General features: G+C 46.8%; 1 protein-coding gene across 1 annotated transcript in view; it reads left to right on the top strand.

Moving 5' to 3' along the window:
• Window positions 1-2958: 2958 nt before the first annotated feature.
• The window catches only part of lactb (lactamase, beta), a 124503-nt gene continuing 111687 nt past the window's right edge, over window positions 2959-15774 (top strand). The window contains exon 1 of the mRNA XM_085972059.1: window positions 2959-3398. Within this exon, the coding sequence (XP_085828185.1) occupies window positions 3087-3398 (312 nt within the window). The 5' untranslated portion in view covers window positions 2959-3086. The remainder of the gene's footprint in view (window positions 3399-15774) is intronic.

The raw sequence follows: 15774 nt of genomic DNA, 5'->3' as shown, positions 1-15774 counted from the left end.
GAGACCTGGGTGTCCTTGTGCACCAGTCACTGAAGGTAAGCATGCAGGTGCAGCAGGCGGTTAAGAAGGCAAATGGTATGTTGGCCTTCATAGCGAGAGGATTCAAGTAGAGGAGCAAGGATGTCTTGCTGCAGTTGTACAGGGCCTTGGTGAGACCACACCTTGAGTATTGTGTGCAGTTTTGGTCACCTTATCTGAGGAAGGATGTTCTTGCCATGGAGAGAGTGCAGCGAAGATTCACCAGACATACCTGGGATGGCAGGATTGTCGTATGAGGAGAGATTGGGTCGATTAGGCTTATATTCGCTAGAGTTTAGACGAATGAGAGGGGATCTCATTGAAACTTATAAAATTCTGACAGGACTGGACAGACTAGATGCAGGAAGGATGTTTCCGATGGCGGGGGAGTCCAGAACCAGGCGTCACAGTCTAAGGATAAGGGGTAAGCCATTTAGGACTTGATGCGCCATCAATTACTCAAAAGACTGAAGTTGAGCGAGTAACAATCAGGCTTTTATTAACTAAAGAATGAAGGTCTTGTCTCGAGTGGTCGACCCGTCCAGAATACTAAGGGACTGGGAGGTAGTCACTTATATACCTGGAATAGTGGGAGGAGTCAGCCGAGGCATGTCCAGACCTGTACCTAGTGGAATACACATACAGACACAGACAGGTATGACAGTGGTTTACCACAGGACTGATGAGGAATTTCTTCACCCAGAGAGTGGCGAACCTGTGGAATTCTCTGCCACACAGGGCAGTTGAGGCCAATTCATTAAATATATTCAAGAAGGAGTTGGATATTTCTTGAGGCTAAAGGGATATGGGGAGAAAGCAGGGACAGGGTACTGAATTTGGATGATCAGCCATGATCTCATTGAATGGCGGAGCAGGCTCGAGGGGCCGAATGGCCGACTCCTGCTCCTATCTTCTATGTTTCGCATCCCATTGAAGTTAACCCTATTCCAGTTTAGAAATTCCATTCATGATTGTTCTTTGCTCCTCTCCATTGCTAATCTAAATCTTATACGATGATCACTCGTACTCAAGTGTTCTCCCACAGACACTTGGTCGACCTGGCCCCCCACATTCCCCAGCACCAGATCCAGCAATGCCTCCTTCCTAGGTAGACCAAGAACATATTGGTCAAGGAAATTCTCCTGAACACATTTCAGAAATTCCTTTCCCTTTACCCTAGCAATATCCCGATCGATGTTTGGGTAATGAAAGTCCCCCAATATCACCACTCTATAGCTCTTGCATATCTCTGCGATTTCCCTGTAGATTTGCTCCTCTACAACCCTCTCACTATTTGGAGGCCTATAGAATACCCCCAATAGTGTGATCATACCCTTTTTTGCTCCTCAACTCTAACCAAATGGATTCTGCCCTTGTCCCCTCAAGAACACCCTCCCTTTCCAACACTACAATGTCTTCCTTAATCAGCACTGCCACCTCGCCTCTTTTCCTTCCCTATCTTTTCTGAATACCTTGTACGCTTGAATATTAAGTGCCCAGTCCTCATCGTTTTTAAGCCACGTTTCCATTATTGCCACACGGCTAATTGTGCTTGTAGCTCACCAACCTTATTCACCACACTTTGTGCGTTTACGTACATGCATTCTAATCCCATTTTTGAATTTTTCGTAGTCTTTCTTAGTCTGCTCCTATATAATATGGTACTACTACTGCCTCTAGTACTATCTTCTCTAGTACTATCCAACACACTCACTCTCTTTTATGCACCTTATTCCTCTTTTCTACTCCTATATGCTGGTGCCCATCCCCATGCCAAGCTAGTTTAAACCCTCCCCAACAGCACTAACAAACCTCCCCACGAGAATATTGGTCCCAGCTCTGTTGAGCTGTAACCTGTCCGGCTTGTACAGGTCCCACCTTCCCCAGAAATGGTCCCAATGCCTCAGGAGTCTAAAGCCCTCCTTCCTGCACCATCTCTCCAGCCACGCATTCAGCTGTTCTATCCTCCTATTCCTGTACTCACTAGCATGTGGCACCGGGTGTAATCTGGAGATTACTACCTTTTTGAGGTCCTGCTTTTTAATCTCTTTCCTAGCTCCCTATAGTCTGCCTGCAGGAACTCATCCCTCTTTCTGCCTATGTCGTTGGTACCGATATGGACAACGACCTCTGGCTGTTCACCCTCCTCCCTCAGTGTCTTGCAGCCACTCAGTGACATCCTTGACCCTGGCACCGGGGAGGCAATATACCATCCTGGAGTTGTGTCTACGGCCGCAGAAACACTTGTCTGCTCCCTTAACTATTGAATCCCCTACTACTATTATTCTTCCACTCTCCCTCTTTTTTCCGCCCGCAGCTGAGCCGCCAGTGGTGCTGTGGACTTGACTCGGGCTGCACTCCTCAGAGGAACCATCGCCCTCACCAGTACTCCGACAGAATACTAGTTGGAGAGTGCGATGCACTCCGGGGACTCTTGCACTACCTGCTTAGTCCTCCTCTTCTGTCTGGCGGTCACCCATTCCCTCCCTGCCTGCATACTCTTAAGCTGCGGGGTGACCACCTCTAGAAACATGCTATCCACGTAACTCTCAGCCTCGCAGATGCACCGCAGTGACTCCAGCCGCCGCTCAAGCTTCGAAACCTGGAGCTCGAGTTGCTGCAGCTGACGACACTTCCCGCACAAGTGGTTGTCCACATTAAAGCTCCCAGGGTGTGATTTCGAAGAAGAGCAGGGCAGTTCTCCCTGGCGTCTTGGCCAATATTTATCCCTCAACCAACACCACAAAAAACAGATTATCAGTTCACTATCTCTGCCGTTTGTGGGAGCTTGCTGTGTGCAAATTGGCTGCCGAGTTTCCTACATTACAACACTTCAAAAAAAAAGGTACTTAATTGGTTGTAAAGTGCTTTGGGATGCCCCGAGGCCGTGAAAGGTGCTATATAAATGCAAGTCGGTCTCTGTATGGGTTTGCACCAAGAGACTTTGTCTGGGTAAAGTTGCCCTGAGAGGGGAGCACTTGATGCTGGTTAGTTGAGGAGGGTTGGGCTGAGCTGAGTTGTGCTGGAGCTGCTCCGCTTGGGCCGGGCCTCCCACCCTCTCCCGCGCCATGTCCCGCTGCCTGCGCCGCTTCTGGAAGCGGCTGGCCGGCCGGGAGAGCGCGGCGGCGGCGGCTTGGTGTTTGCAGCGAGCGCCGCGGCGACGGCTTGCCGGCTGGGCCCGGGCCGGGGCCTGGGTCTCGGGCCGGCGCCTCGGGCTGGGCTTGGGGTTCGGGCTGGGCTTGGCCCTCACACTGGGCCTCGGGGCCCGCTCCCGGAGGCCGCGGTCCGGGTGCCAGCCGGAGGAGGAGCGGCAGCAGGAGGCGAGCGGGGCCCTGCCAGCGGCCAAGGAAAGTGGGCGCGACCTGTTGCGGAGAATCAAGGTGAGCAGCACCGTCAGACCCTTGGCACTGGGCTGGCACAACACAACACAACCCTTGGGGTTCAACACCTTCCAAACTAGGACCACAGGAACAGGAGGAGGCCATTCAGCCCCTCGAGCCTGGTACACAGCAACAGGAGGAGGCCATTCAGCCCCTCGAGCCTGGTACACAGCAACAGGAGGAGGCCATTCAGCCCCTCGAGCCTGGTACACAGGAACAGGAGGAGGCCATTTAGCCCCTCGAGCCTGGTACACAGGAACAGGAGGAGGCCATTCAGCCCCTCGAGCCTGGTACATAACAGGAGGAGGCCATTCAGCCCCTCAAGCCTGGTACACGGGAACAGGAGGAGGCCATTCAGCCCCTCGAGCCTGGTACACAGGAACAGGAGGAGGCCATTCAGCCCCTCGAGCCTGGTACACAGGAACAGGAGGAGGCCATTCAGCCCCTCGAGCCTGGTACATAGCAACAGGAGGAGGCCATTCAGCCCCTCGAGCCTGGTACACAGCAACAGGAGGAGGCCATTCAGCCCCTGGAGCCTGTTACACAGGAACAGGAGGAGGCCATTCAGCCCCTGGCGCCTGGTACACAGCAACAGGAGGAGGCCCATTCAGCCCCTCGAGCCTGTTACACAGGAACAGGAGGAGGCCATTCAGCCCCTCGAGCCTGTTACACAGCAACAGGAGGAGGCCATTCAGCCCCTCGAGCCTGTTACATAGCAACAGGAGGAGGCCATTCAGCCCCTTGAGCCTGTTGCATAGCATCACAGAAAGTTACAGCTGGTTCTAAAGGAATATTAATTAATTTCTGAGCTATTTTTAAATTTCTGTTTGCACTTTTTCCCTTTTTTGAATGTGCCGACACCCTGCTCTCGTGATGCACTCTGAATATTTACTGCTTTTGAATTGTGGATTGTTTTATGAATCGGTGAAAACTTAAATAATTCAACAGGAAAGTTTGATTGAAAAGCGATAGAAAGCACATACATCTAAAATGTGAAAGGTACTGTTATCACGGAGAGGGTTCCGTACTATCTGTTAGAATCATAGCATCATAGAAAGTTACAGCACGGAAGGAGGCCATTTCAGCCCATCGTGTCCGCGCCGACCAACAAAGAGCTATCCAGCCTAATCCCACTTCCCAGCTCTTGGTCCGTAGCCCTGCAGGTTACAGCATCCCAAGTGCACATCCAAGTACTTTTTAAATGTGGTTAGGGTTCCTGCCTCTACCACCCTTTCAGGCAGTGAAAAAATTTCCTCTGGGTGAAGAAATTTTCCCTCAAATCCCCTCTAAACCTTCCACCAATTACTTTAAATCTGTGCCCCCTGGTTTTTGACCCCTCTGCTAAGGGAAATAGGTCCTTTCTATCCACTTTATCTAGGCCCCTCATAATTTTATACACCTCAATAAGGTCCCCCCTCAGCCTCCTCTGTTCCAAGGAAAACAGACCAGCCTATCCAGTCTTTCCTCATAGCTAAGATTCTCTACTCCCGGCAACATCCTTGTAAATCTCCTCTGTACCCTCTCTAGTGCAATCACATCTTTCCTGTAATGTGGTGACCAGAACTGCACGCAGTACTCTAGCTGAGGCCTGACTCGTGTTTTATACAGTTGAAGCATAACCCCCCCCCCCGCTCTTATATTCTATGCCACGGCTAATAAAGGCAAGCATTCCGTATGCCTTCTTAACCACCTTATCTACCTGGCCTGCTACCTTCAGGGATCTGTGCACATGCACTCCAAAGTCCCTTTGTTCCTCTACACTACTCAGTGGCCTACCATTTACACAGGAACAGGAGGAGGCCATTCAGCCTCTCGAGCCTGTTACACAGGAACAGGAGGAGCCCATTCAGCCCCTTGAGCCTGTTACACAGGAACAGGAGGAGGTCATTCAGCCCCTCGAGCCTGTTACACAGGAACAGGGAGGAGGCCGTTCTGCCCCTCGAGCCTGCTCCGCCATTCAATGAGACCATGGCTGATCTGCCACCTAACTCCATATACTGCCTTTGGCCCATATCCTTTAATACTTTTGGTTAACAGAAAGCTATCAATCTCAGCTTTAAAATTAACAATTGATCTAGCAACAGTTGCTGTTTGCGGAAGAGAGTTCCAAACTTCTACCACCCTTTGTGTGTAGAAGTGTTTCCCAACTTCACTCCTGAAAGGCCGGGCTCTAATTTTCAGACTCTGCCCCCTAGTCCGAGACTCCCCAACCAGCGGAAATAGTTTCTCTCTCTCTACCCTATCTGTTCCCCTTAATATCCTGAAAACTTCGATCAGATCACCCCTTAATCTTCTAAATTCTAGGGAATACAGCCCTAGTTTGTGTAATCTCTCCTCGTAACTTAACCCTTGGAGTCCGGGTATCATTCTGGTAAACCTACGCTGCACTCCTTCCAAGACCAATATATCCTTCCTAAGGCGTGGTGCCCAGAACTGCTCACACTGGCATCAACTGCAAATTTGATCGGTTTTATTTAGAAACATAGAAGATAGGAGCAGGAGTAGGCCATTCGGCCCCTTGAGCCTGCTCCGCCATTCAATGAGATCATGGCTGATCATCCAAATTCAGTACCCTGTCCCTGCCTTCTCCCCATATCGCTTGATCCCTTTAGCCTTAAGAAATATATCTAACTCCGTCTTGAACATATTTAATGAATTGGCCTCAACTGCCTTCTGTGGTAGAGAATTCCACAGGTTCACCACTCTCTGGGTGAAGAAATTCCTCCTCATCTCTGTCCTAAATGGCTTACCCCTTATCCTTAGACTGTGACCCCTGGTTCTGGACTCCTCCGCCATCGAGAACATCCTTCCTGCATCTAGTCTGTCTAGTCCTGTTAGAATTTTATAAGTTTCAATGAGATCCCCTCTCATTCTTCTAAACTCCAGCGAGTACAAGCCCAATCGACCCAATCTCTCCTCATACGTCATTCCTGCCATCCATTGATCCCATTGCAGAAATCTGCATTCCAGCAAAACTTGCCAAAATTAATAACTAGAAATATAAAAGATGCATTTTATCCATCTATAATTTGTCTATACTATAAATTCTTTAGACTTCCTGTTTGTCACATTTATTTCCTATTGTCATTATTTAGAATCAGGAAGTAAGATTAGGACTTGTAGGAAGTGCACACACTTGCAAGATTTCTAATATATTATAGTGGCGTTGCCTCCTGCCTCTCGCCATCCGCCCTTGAATGGGAGTGGTTTGGGCTCGGGAGGAGAGAGGATGGGTGGTTAATGGTGAGGTGAAGGACAGCAAAATGAGGGGTGGAGGATCTAATGGTTAAGCTGGTAGTTCAAAGGGGAAGCGAGTCGTAGTGATGGGAGTGGTAGGATGGGGGATAGTGGGAGGGTAAAAGGGTAGCAGACATGATGGGGTGGAGGGGAAGCAGAGGTTACAGAGGGAGGAGGGCTGCTTTAGGCTACATTATCTCTGCGACCCCCCCCCCCGCCCCGCCGTACAGCCTACAGTCATTCGCTGCCCCTTTCCCTGCCACAGCACGCCATTATCACCCAGCACCTCCCGTCTGAAAAGAAAGACGGAGAGAGAAGCAAAAACCGTTAGGGAGAGGGAAGCAGAAGAAAAGAGCTAGAACAGCAGTGGGAAATACTTAAAAAGATAATCAATAGAGATCAGGAGAAATTGATTCTGCTAAAATAATAGGCTTGTCAGCAAAGTTGAAGCTTATGGAATAAAAGGGACAGTGGCAGCATGGATCTGAAATTGGCTAAGTGACAGGAAACAGAGAGTAGTGGTGAACGGTTGTTTTTCGGACTGGGTCGGTTTTAGGGCCACTGCTTTTCTTGATATATATTAATGACTTGGACGTGGGTGTACAGGGCACAATTTGCAGATGAGACAAAACTTGGAAGTATAGTGAACAGTGAGGAGGAGAGTGATAGACTTCAGGAAGACATAGACAGGCTGGTGGAATGGGCGAACATGTAGCAGATGAAACTTAACACAGAAAGGTGTGAAGTGATACATTTTGGTAGAAAGAATGAGGAGAGGAAATATAAACTAAAGGGTACAATCCTAAAGGGGGTGCACGAACAGAGAGACCTGGGGGTACATGTGCACAAATCGTTGAAGGTGGCAGGGCAGGTTGAGAAAGCAGTTAAAAAGGCTTACGAGATCCTGGGCTTCATAAATAGAGGTATAGAGTACAAAGTGTGGACATTATGATGAACCTGTATAAAACACTGGTTGGAGTACTGTGTCGAATTCTGGGCACCACACTTTAGGAAGGATGTGAAGGCCTTAGAGAAGGTGCAGAAAAGATTTACGAGAATGATTCCAGGAATGAGGGACTTCAGTTACGTGGATAGATTGGAGAAGCTGGGGTTGTTCTCCTTGGAGCAGAGAAGATTGAGAGGAGATTTGATAGAGGTGCTCAAAATCATGAAGGGTCTGGACAGAGTAGAGAGAGAGAAACTGTTCCCATTGGCAGAAGGGTCGAGAACCAGAGGACACAGATTTAAGGTAATTGGCAAAAGGACCAAAGGCGACGTAAGAAAAACTTTATTACACAGAGCGTGGTTAGGATCTGGAATGCACTGCCTGAAAGGGTGGTGGAGGCAGACTCAATCACTGCTTTCAAAAGGGAGTTGGATAAGTATCTGAAGGAAAGAAATTTGCAGGGCTACGGGGAAAGGGCGGGGGAGTGGGACTAGCTGCGAGCCGGCACGGGCTCGACAGCCCGAATGGCGGCCTTCCGTGCTGTAACCATTCTATGATTCTCTGATAAAATATAACAACTAATAATTAAACTACATGGATGAATAAAGATATAAGGGCAAAACAAAACTAAAGAAAAAGGCGTACACTAAGTACATAGATAGTAAGGGAGAGGGTGATAAAAGGGACTACGAAGAGGTTAGGAAAGAAGTCAAAAAAAACAATTAGGAAGACAAAGAGGAATTGTGAAATTAAATTATCAAGACATGTAAAAAGAATAGTAAAGTATTCTACAGACAAGAAAAATCAGGGTAGAGACAAAGCCACTAAGGGATGCACAAGTCTCCATATTTAAGGAAGGATATACTTGCATTGGAAGCAGTGCAGAGAAGGTTCACTAGGTTGATTCCTGAGATGAGGGGGTTGACGTATGAAGAAAGGTTGAGCAGGTTGGGCCTGTACTCATTGGAGTTTAGAAGAATGAGAGGCGATCTTATTGAAACATATACGATTCTGAGGGGGTTGGACAAGGTGAATGCTGAGAGGATGTTTCCCCTCGTGGGGGTATCTAGAACTAGGGGGCACAGTTTCAGGATAAGGGACCGCCCATTTAAGACGGAGATGAGGAGGAATTTCTTCTCTCAGAGGGTCGTGAATCTGTGGAATTCTCTACCCCAGAGAGCTGTGGAGGCGGAGTCACTGAATATATTCAAGGCGGAGATTGACAGACATTTGAACTACAAGGGAGTCGAGGGGTGTGGGGAGAGAGCGGGAAAGTGGTGTTGAGGACAAGATTGGATCAGCCATGATCTTATTGAATGGCGGAGCAGGCTCGAGGGGCCGATTGGCCGTCTCCTGCTCCTGTTTCTTATGTTCTAAGATCAACTCACAGGTAATGACAGTGAAATGGTGGAAATATTAAATAAATACTTTAACTCGGTATTTACCAGGGAGACTGACATGCTGGGCATGACATTGAAGAAGAGAGCAAAAATGATATAAAGACAGAAGGTGCGGAGATAATTGATAAACTAGTCAAACTCGGAGAGGATCAAACCCCTGGTCCGGATGGATTGTATCCGTGCATATTAAAAGAAGCAAGGGAAGAGATAACAGAAGCACTATTGTATATTTATAAAAATTCACTAGAAAGGGAATAGTTCCAGAGGACTGGCGGACAGCTAGTGCTATTCATCATTATTTAAAAAGGGAGATGGAACTATAGACCAATTAGCTTAACGTTGATGGTAAGAAAAGAAATGGAATCTTTACTCAAAGATGTAATAGAAAAACATCTAGAAAACAAAAATATAATAAACAGTAGTCAGCACAGATTCCAAGAGGGAAGGTCATGCTTGGCCAACCTTACTGAATTTTTTGAAGGAGTAACAGAAAGAGTAGATAAGGGTAATGTAGTAGATGCAATATATTTGGATTTTCAAAAGGTCTTTGATAAGGTACCGCATAGTAGACTCATGACTATGGTCAGAACATGTGGAATCGGGACAAATATCAGAATGGATAATAAGCTGACTACCAAATGGAAAACAGAGAGTAGGGGTTAAAGGTATTTACTCACACTGGCGGAAGGTGGTGTTCCACAGGGATCGGTGCTGGGACTACTGTTGTTTACCATTTACATAAACGATTTGGATTTGGGAATTAGAAGTACAATTTCAAAATTTCCAGCTGACACTAATTGGGGGTTACAGTTAATACAGAGGACGGCAACAAATTACAAGAAGACATTAATAAAGTTGCAGAATGGCCGCAAATAAACTTCAATATCGGTCAGTGTGAGGTGGTGCATTTTGTTGGAGAAATAAGGAGGCCACATACTCCTTGGAAATTCAGTCTAAATGGGGTAGAGGAGGAAAGAGATATAGGAGTACAGATACACAAATCATTCCAAGTATGGTCTACCTAACACAGGTAAACAAAGCCATAAAAAGTGCAAGCCAAGCACTGTGGCCATTTCTAGAGCGGTAGAATTGAAAAGCGGAGAAGTTATGTTGAAATTGTGTAGAAAGTTGGTTAGACCGTACTTGGAGTGCACAGTTCTGGTCTCCATATTTTTTTAAAAATTGGATTTAAAGGCACTGGAATTGTTGAAAAACACATTTACAATGATGATACCTGAACTGAAGAGGTTATAACTGTCGGAAAAGACTGAACAGGCCGGGGCTCTTTTCTCGAGAAATGTGTAGGCTGAGGGGGGCGACCTAATAGAGGTCTTTAAAATTATGAAGGGGCTTGATAGGATAGACGTAGAGAAAATGTTTCCGCTTGTGGGGGAATCCAAAACTAGGGGTCATAAACAATGTTCCCTCTAAATTGCCTTTGTTGAGCGCGGCCTGTTTATTTCGATGCGCGGTTCCTTTAAATTTCTGCGCATTTGCGGTATTTCAAATGGAAAAGCTTGTGAGCAGCCTGCGCAGGACCGTGCAGATTACTGCGCACAGCTTAGAGGGAACGTTGGTCATATATAAGATAGTCCCTAATAAATCCAATAGGGAATTCAGGAGAAATCACTTTACTCAGAGGGTGGTGAGAATGTGGAACTCACTACCACAGGGAGTAGTTGAGGCGAACAGCGTAGATGCATTCAAGGGGAAGATAGATAAGCACATGAGGGAGAAAGGAATAGAAGGATATGCTGATAGGATGATCAGGGCTGGGCGGCGGCTCGTGTAGAGCATAAACACCAGCATGAACCAGTTGGGCCGAATGACCTGTTTCTGTGCTGCACATAAGACATAGGAGCAGGAGTAGGTCATTCGGCCCCTCGAGCCTGCTCCGCCATTCAATAAGATCATGGCTGATCTGATCTTGGCCTCAACTCCACTTCCCTGCCCACTCCCCATAACCCTTGACTCCCTTATCGTTCAAAAATCTGTCTATCTCCACCTTAAATATATTCAATGACCCAGCCTCCACAGCTCTCTGGGGAAGAGAATTCCAAAGATTCACGACCCTCTGAGAGAAGAAATTCCTCCTCATTTCCAATTTAAAAGGGTGCCCCCTTATTCTGAAATTATGTCCCCTAGTTCTAGATTCCCCACGAGGAATTATATGTAATTCTAGATACAGAGGAACAGCAACACAAACAGTAGAGCTAGATAAAAGAGAGAACTTATTCTCTAACTTACGGGAGATCGATTGATATTTAAAAAAATACTTAATACAGGAAACTTTGGTTTATCCGGAGGTTAACTGTCCGGAATGCTCGAGCCACCAGCAAAAATCAGGAGCCGTTTCGTTAGGTTTTTTTTCTTTTCGTTGCTTTTTTTTCACCAGTCAGGCTCTGCAAGGTCTCGCTGAAGTTGTTGCTAAGCTACAGAGACGCTTGCAAGGTACGGCCGACTGTTTAGAAGCTGTTGCTAAGCAACAGGGTTTGTTGCCAGATACGGAGCTCAAAATCTCCCGTGTGTTTCAACATTAGCGCTGGTTTGTCCGGCAGTTTTGATGGGACGGCAACAGCTCGGTCCCGTCGGTGCCGGATAGCACAAAGTTTCCTGTACTTCAAGACTGTAACACATCATACTGGTTAGTCGATGTTACCCAGCTTGCTCTTGGTTGCTCTGCATTGTCGGACTTACCAGTGTTGCTCGACTCCACGTCTTCCCTAACTGCCACACTCATACAGGCCTGGCAGTCTCTCTCAATCCTCTGACTACCTGTAATCTTCATCTCGTCCTGCCTGCTGCCCACCTCCTTCCCTAGGCCCTGATATTTCTTTACGCTGTGATTCTGTAGTACTATCCAGTCTCCATAATGTTTGTGAAACCTCTCACTTTCAACTGAACACAAGCACTGACAGTACCAGCTGGGCGGACTGAGGAATAAGAAGCATCGAGATGCTGATCTCCTTTATATTGGGCAGACTTTAAAAATATTCAATACAGGCACAAAACGTTTTTCTCTACAGATTTCCCATGGTGTTGCTCACATTAAGTTGAATGATGTGCAGTTTTATGACAGGACTGCTACACCATGTAATGGCAATGTATTCCACTGCTAAGTGAGGCTGTGTCTCTTTACAACCACAAGGTCTAATTGTTGAATTATCAGAGCTTCGGACAATTAAGATAGAATCGAAAACATACAGCACAGCAGGAGGCCATTCGGCCCGCCGTGCCGGTGCTTGCTCTTTGAAAGAGCGGTCGTGCTCAGTCCCACACCCCCGCTGTTTGTCCGTAACCCGGTGAGCTCCTCATCCTCCAGAACCCGTCCAACTCCCTTTAAAATTATTCATGGAATCAGCTTCCACCACCTTTCCAGATCGAGCGTTCCAGATCCCCACAACTCGCTGTTTAATTCGTTTAATTCTCTTGGGGGTGGGGGGTGGTGCTGTCCAGGTTAATGTCAAAAATAACAACAGAAAATGCTGGAAAAACTCAGCAGGCCAGGCAACATCCGTGAAGAGAAAATAGAGTCAACGTTTCGGGTCAAAACCCTTTGTCAAGACTAAAGAGGCACAGGGAATGAAATAGATTAAGAGGCCAGGCTGGGAGAGAACAAAAGAGAAGTGAAGAGACATTAAGAAGTATTCAAAACGAGACGAGATGGTGATAGGACTAGTGGAGACAAAAGATGGCTCTAGATTAGGTGTGAAGTGTTTTGGCAGACTGGGAGACAGCTGCCATGTGGGAGAGAGAAAAAAAAGAAAGGGGGGGGGGGGGAAACCAAAACAAAGGTGTGGTTAATGTCAGTCAGCTTTATTTCTACATTACAATAGTAACTACACTTCAAAGGTAATTCATTGGCTGTGAAGGGCTTTGGGACGTCCTGAGGTTGTGAACGGTGCTGGAGAAATGCAAGCCTTTCTTTAATTGTACTTCGGGCTGCAAATGAGAGCCGAGGTTGAAATCCCTGGCTTTCTTTTTCTCCTCTGTGTGATTGTTAAGGTTTCTTTGTAAGTTATTGGCTACGGATATACTGACTCCAACATTTTCTGTTGTGAGGAAGGGAAATTACTATTTATTTTTTAAACAAATGGTTGGAAGAAATGCAAATAAGCCAATCAGCTACAGAAATTTGCTTAGAATCAGCTTGCCCACGTGTGATGCTGTGAAAGGAAATATGTGCACAAGCGCTGCTTTTATTAGATTACTAGTGATATGCTGTGGCATTGCTCACACTAAGTCAGAGGGTACTGGAGTGTGACAGGAAGTGCGATTCCTACTTGCAGCAAGTGCATGCTATACATAATATAGTGGCTCGCTGGTGGCATTGCTAATGATGGATTATAATTCTTTGTTACTTTTATGTTATCTTTGTTACTGATTTGTGTCTCTCTGTCTTTTGTATCTTTGTGTTGTGCCTGCCTCTGCCTGTTAACAAAAATAAGAACACATGGAATTGGAGGCAACCTATTGACATGGGTAGGGAACTGGTTAGGAGGTACAGTAGTAGGAATAATGGGTAGATACTGCAATTGGCAGGATGTGACTCGTGGTGTCCCCCAGGGATCTGTAGCTTCACCCCTCCCTATCTCTGTAACCTCCTCCAGCCCTACAACCCTCTGAGATCTCGGCGTTCCTCCAGCTCTGGCCTCGTGCACCCCCCCCCCCCACTCCCTTCGCCCACCATTGACAGCCTTCAGCCATCTCGGCACTAGCCTCTGGAATTTCCTCCCTAAACCTCTCCAATTCTCTCTCTCCTCCTTTTAAGACCCTGCTTAAAACCCATCTCTTTGATTATGCTTTTAGCCACTTCTCCTAATATCCCCTTCTTTGGCTCAGTGTCAATTGTTCCCTGACTATGTTCCTGTGATGCGCCTTGGGACATTTTCCTACATTAAAGGCGCTATATAAATGCAAATTGTTGTTGTCGTCTCCTCTATCGTTTTGCAGCTCACTCTTGTAACATCAGTTCATACCACCTTCCAACCACTTCACCAGTCGGCATGCCCCGAGCTTACCTCTTATGCTGTCTCCCCGCTACCCTCCTTCCCATACCCCGTTTTATATTGCTTCCCATGTTGTACCTCCTCCTAAACACCTGCCATTCCTTCCTCTCCTTTTGTTTTCTGATCACTCCTTTGGTCCCGTTGCTTCCCTATTGCAACCACGACCTCCCTGTCCCATTACCATCACCTCTACTTACCACTACTGGCTGTTCTCCTCTATCCTCTCATTCACCTCATAGAAACATAGAACATAGAAGATAGGAGGAGTAGGCCATTCGGCCCCGCGAGCCTGTTCCGCCATTTAATGAGATCATGGCTGATCATCCAAATTCAGTACCCTGTCCCTGCTTTCTCCCCATATCCCTTGATCCTTTTGGCCTTAAGAAATATATCCAACTCCTTCTTCAATATATTTAATGAATTGGCCTCAACTGCCTTCTGTGGTAGAGAATTCCACAGGTTCACCACTCTCTGGGTGAAGAAATTCCTCCTCATCTCTGTCCTAAATGGCTTACCCCTTATCCTTAGACTATGACCCCTGGTTCTGGACTCCCCGGCCATCAGAAACATCCTTCCTGCATCTAGTCTGTCTAGTCCTGTTAGAATTTTATAAGTTTCAATGAGATCCCCTCTCATTCTTCTAAACTCCAGCGAGTACAAGCCCAATCGACCCAATCTCTCCTCATACGTCATTCCTGCCATCCATTGATTCCATTGCAGAAATCTGCATTCCAGCAAAACTTGCCAAAATTAATAACTAGAAATATAAAAGATGCATTTTATCTATCTATAATTTGTCTATACTATAAATTCTTTAGACTTCCTGTTTGTCACATTTATTTCCTATTGTCATTATTTAGAATCAGGAAGTAAGATTAGGACTTGTAGGAAGTGCACACACTTGCAAGATTTCTAATATATTATAGTGGCGTTGCCTCCTGCCTCTCGCCATCCGCCCTTGAATGGGAGTGGTTTGGGCTCGGGAGGAGAGAGGATGGGTGGTTAATGGTGAGGTGAAGGACAGCAAAATGAGGGGTGGAGGATCTAATGGTTAAGCTGGTAGTTCAAAGGGGAAGCGAGTCGTAGTGATGGGAGTGGTAGGATGGGGGATAGTGGGAGGGTAAAAGGGTAGCAGACATGATGGGGTGGAGGGGAAGCAGAGGTTACAGAGGGAGGAGGGCTGCTTTAGGCTACATTATCTCTGCGACCCCCCCCCCCCCCGCCGTACAGCCTACAGTCATTCGCTGCCCCTTTCCCTGCCACAGCACGCCATTATCACCCAGCACCTCCCGTCTGAAAAGAAAGACGGAGAGAGAAGCAAAAACCGTTAGGGAGAGGGAAGCAGAAGAAAAGAGCTAGAACAGCAGTGGGAAATACTTAAAAAGATAATCAATAGAGATCAGGAGAAATTGATTCTGCTAAAATAATAGGCTTGTCAGCAAAGTTGAAGCTTATGGAATAAAAGGGACAGTGGCAGCATGGATCCGAAATTGGCTAAGTGACAGGAAACAGAGAGTAGTGGTGAACGGTTGTTTTTCGGACTGGGTCGGTTTTAGGGCCACTGCTTTTCTTGATATATATTAATGACTTGGACGTGGGTGTACAGGGCACAATTTGCAGATGAGACAAAACTTGGAAGGTGAACAGTGAGGAGGAGAGTGATTAGACCTTCAGGAAGACACAGACAGGCTGGTGGAATGGGCGGACACGTGGCAGATGAAACTTAACACAGAAAGGTGTGAAGTGATACATTTTCTGGTAGAAAGAATGAGGAGAGGAAATAT

This window comes from Somniosus microcephalus, chromosome 32 (assembly GCF_052327205.1).
Source record: "Somniosus microcephalus isolate GS21.2 chromosome 32, FLI_Smic_1.0, whole genome shotgun sequence".
Lineage (NCBI taxonomy): Eukaryota > Metazoa > Chordata > Chondrichthyes > Squaliformes > Somniosidae > Somniosus > Somniosus microcephalus.
The sequence above is the reverse complement of the archived record's forward strand: the minus strand, read 5'-3'. Positions and strand labels throughout refer to the sequence as shown.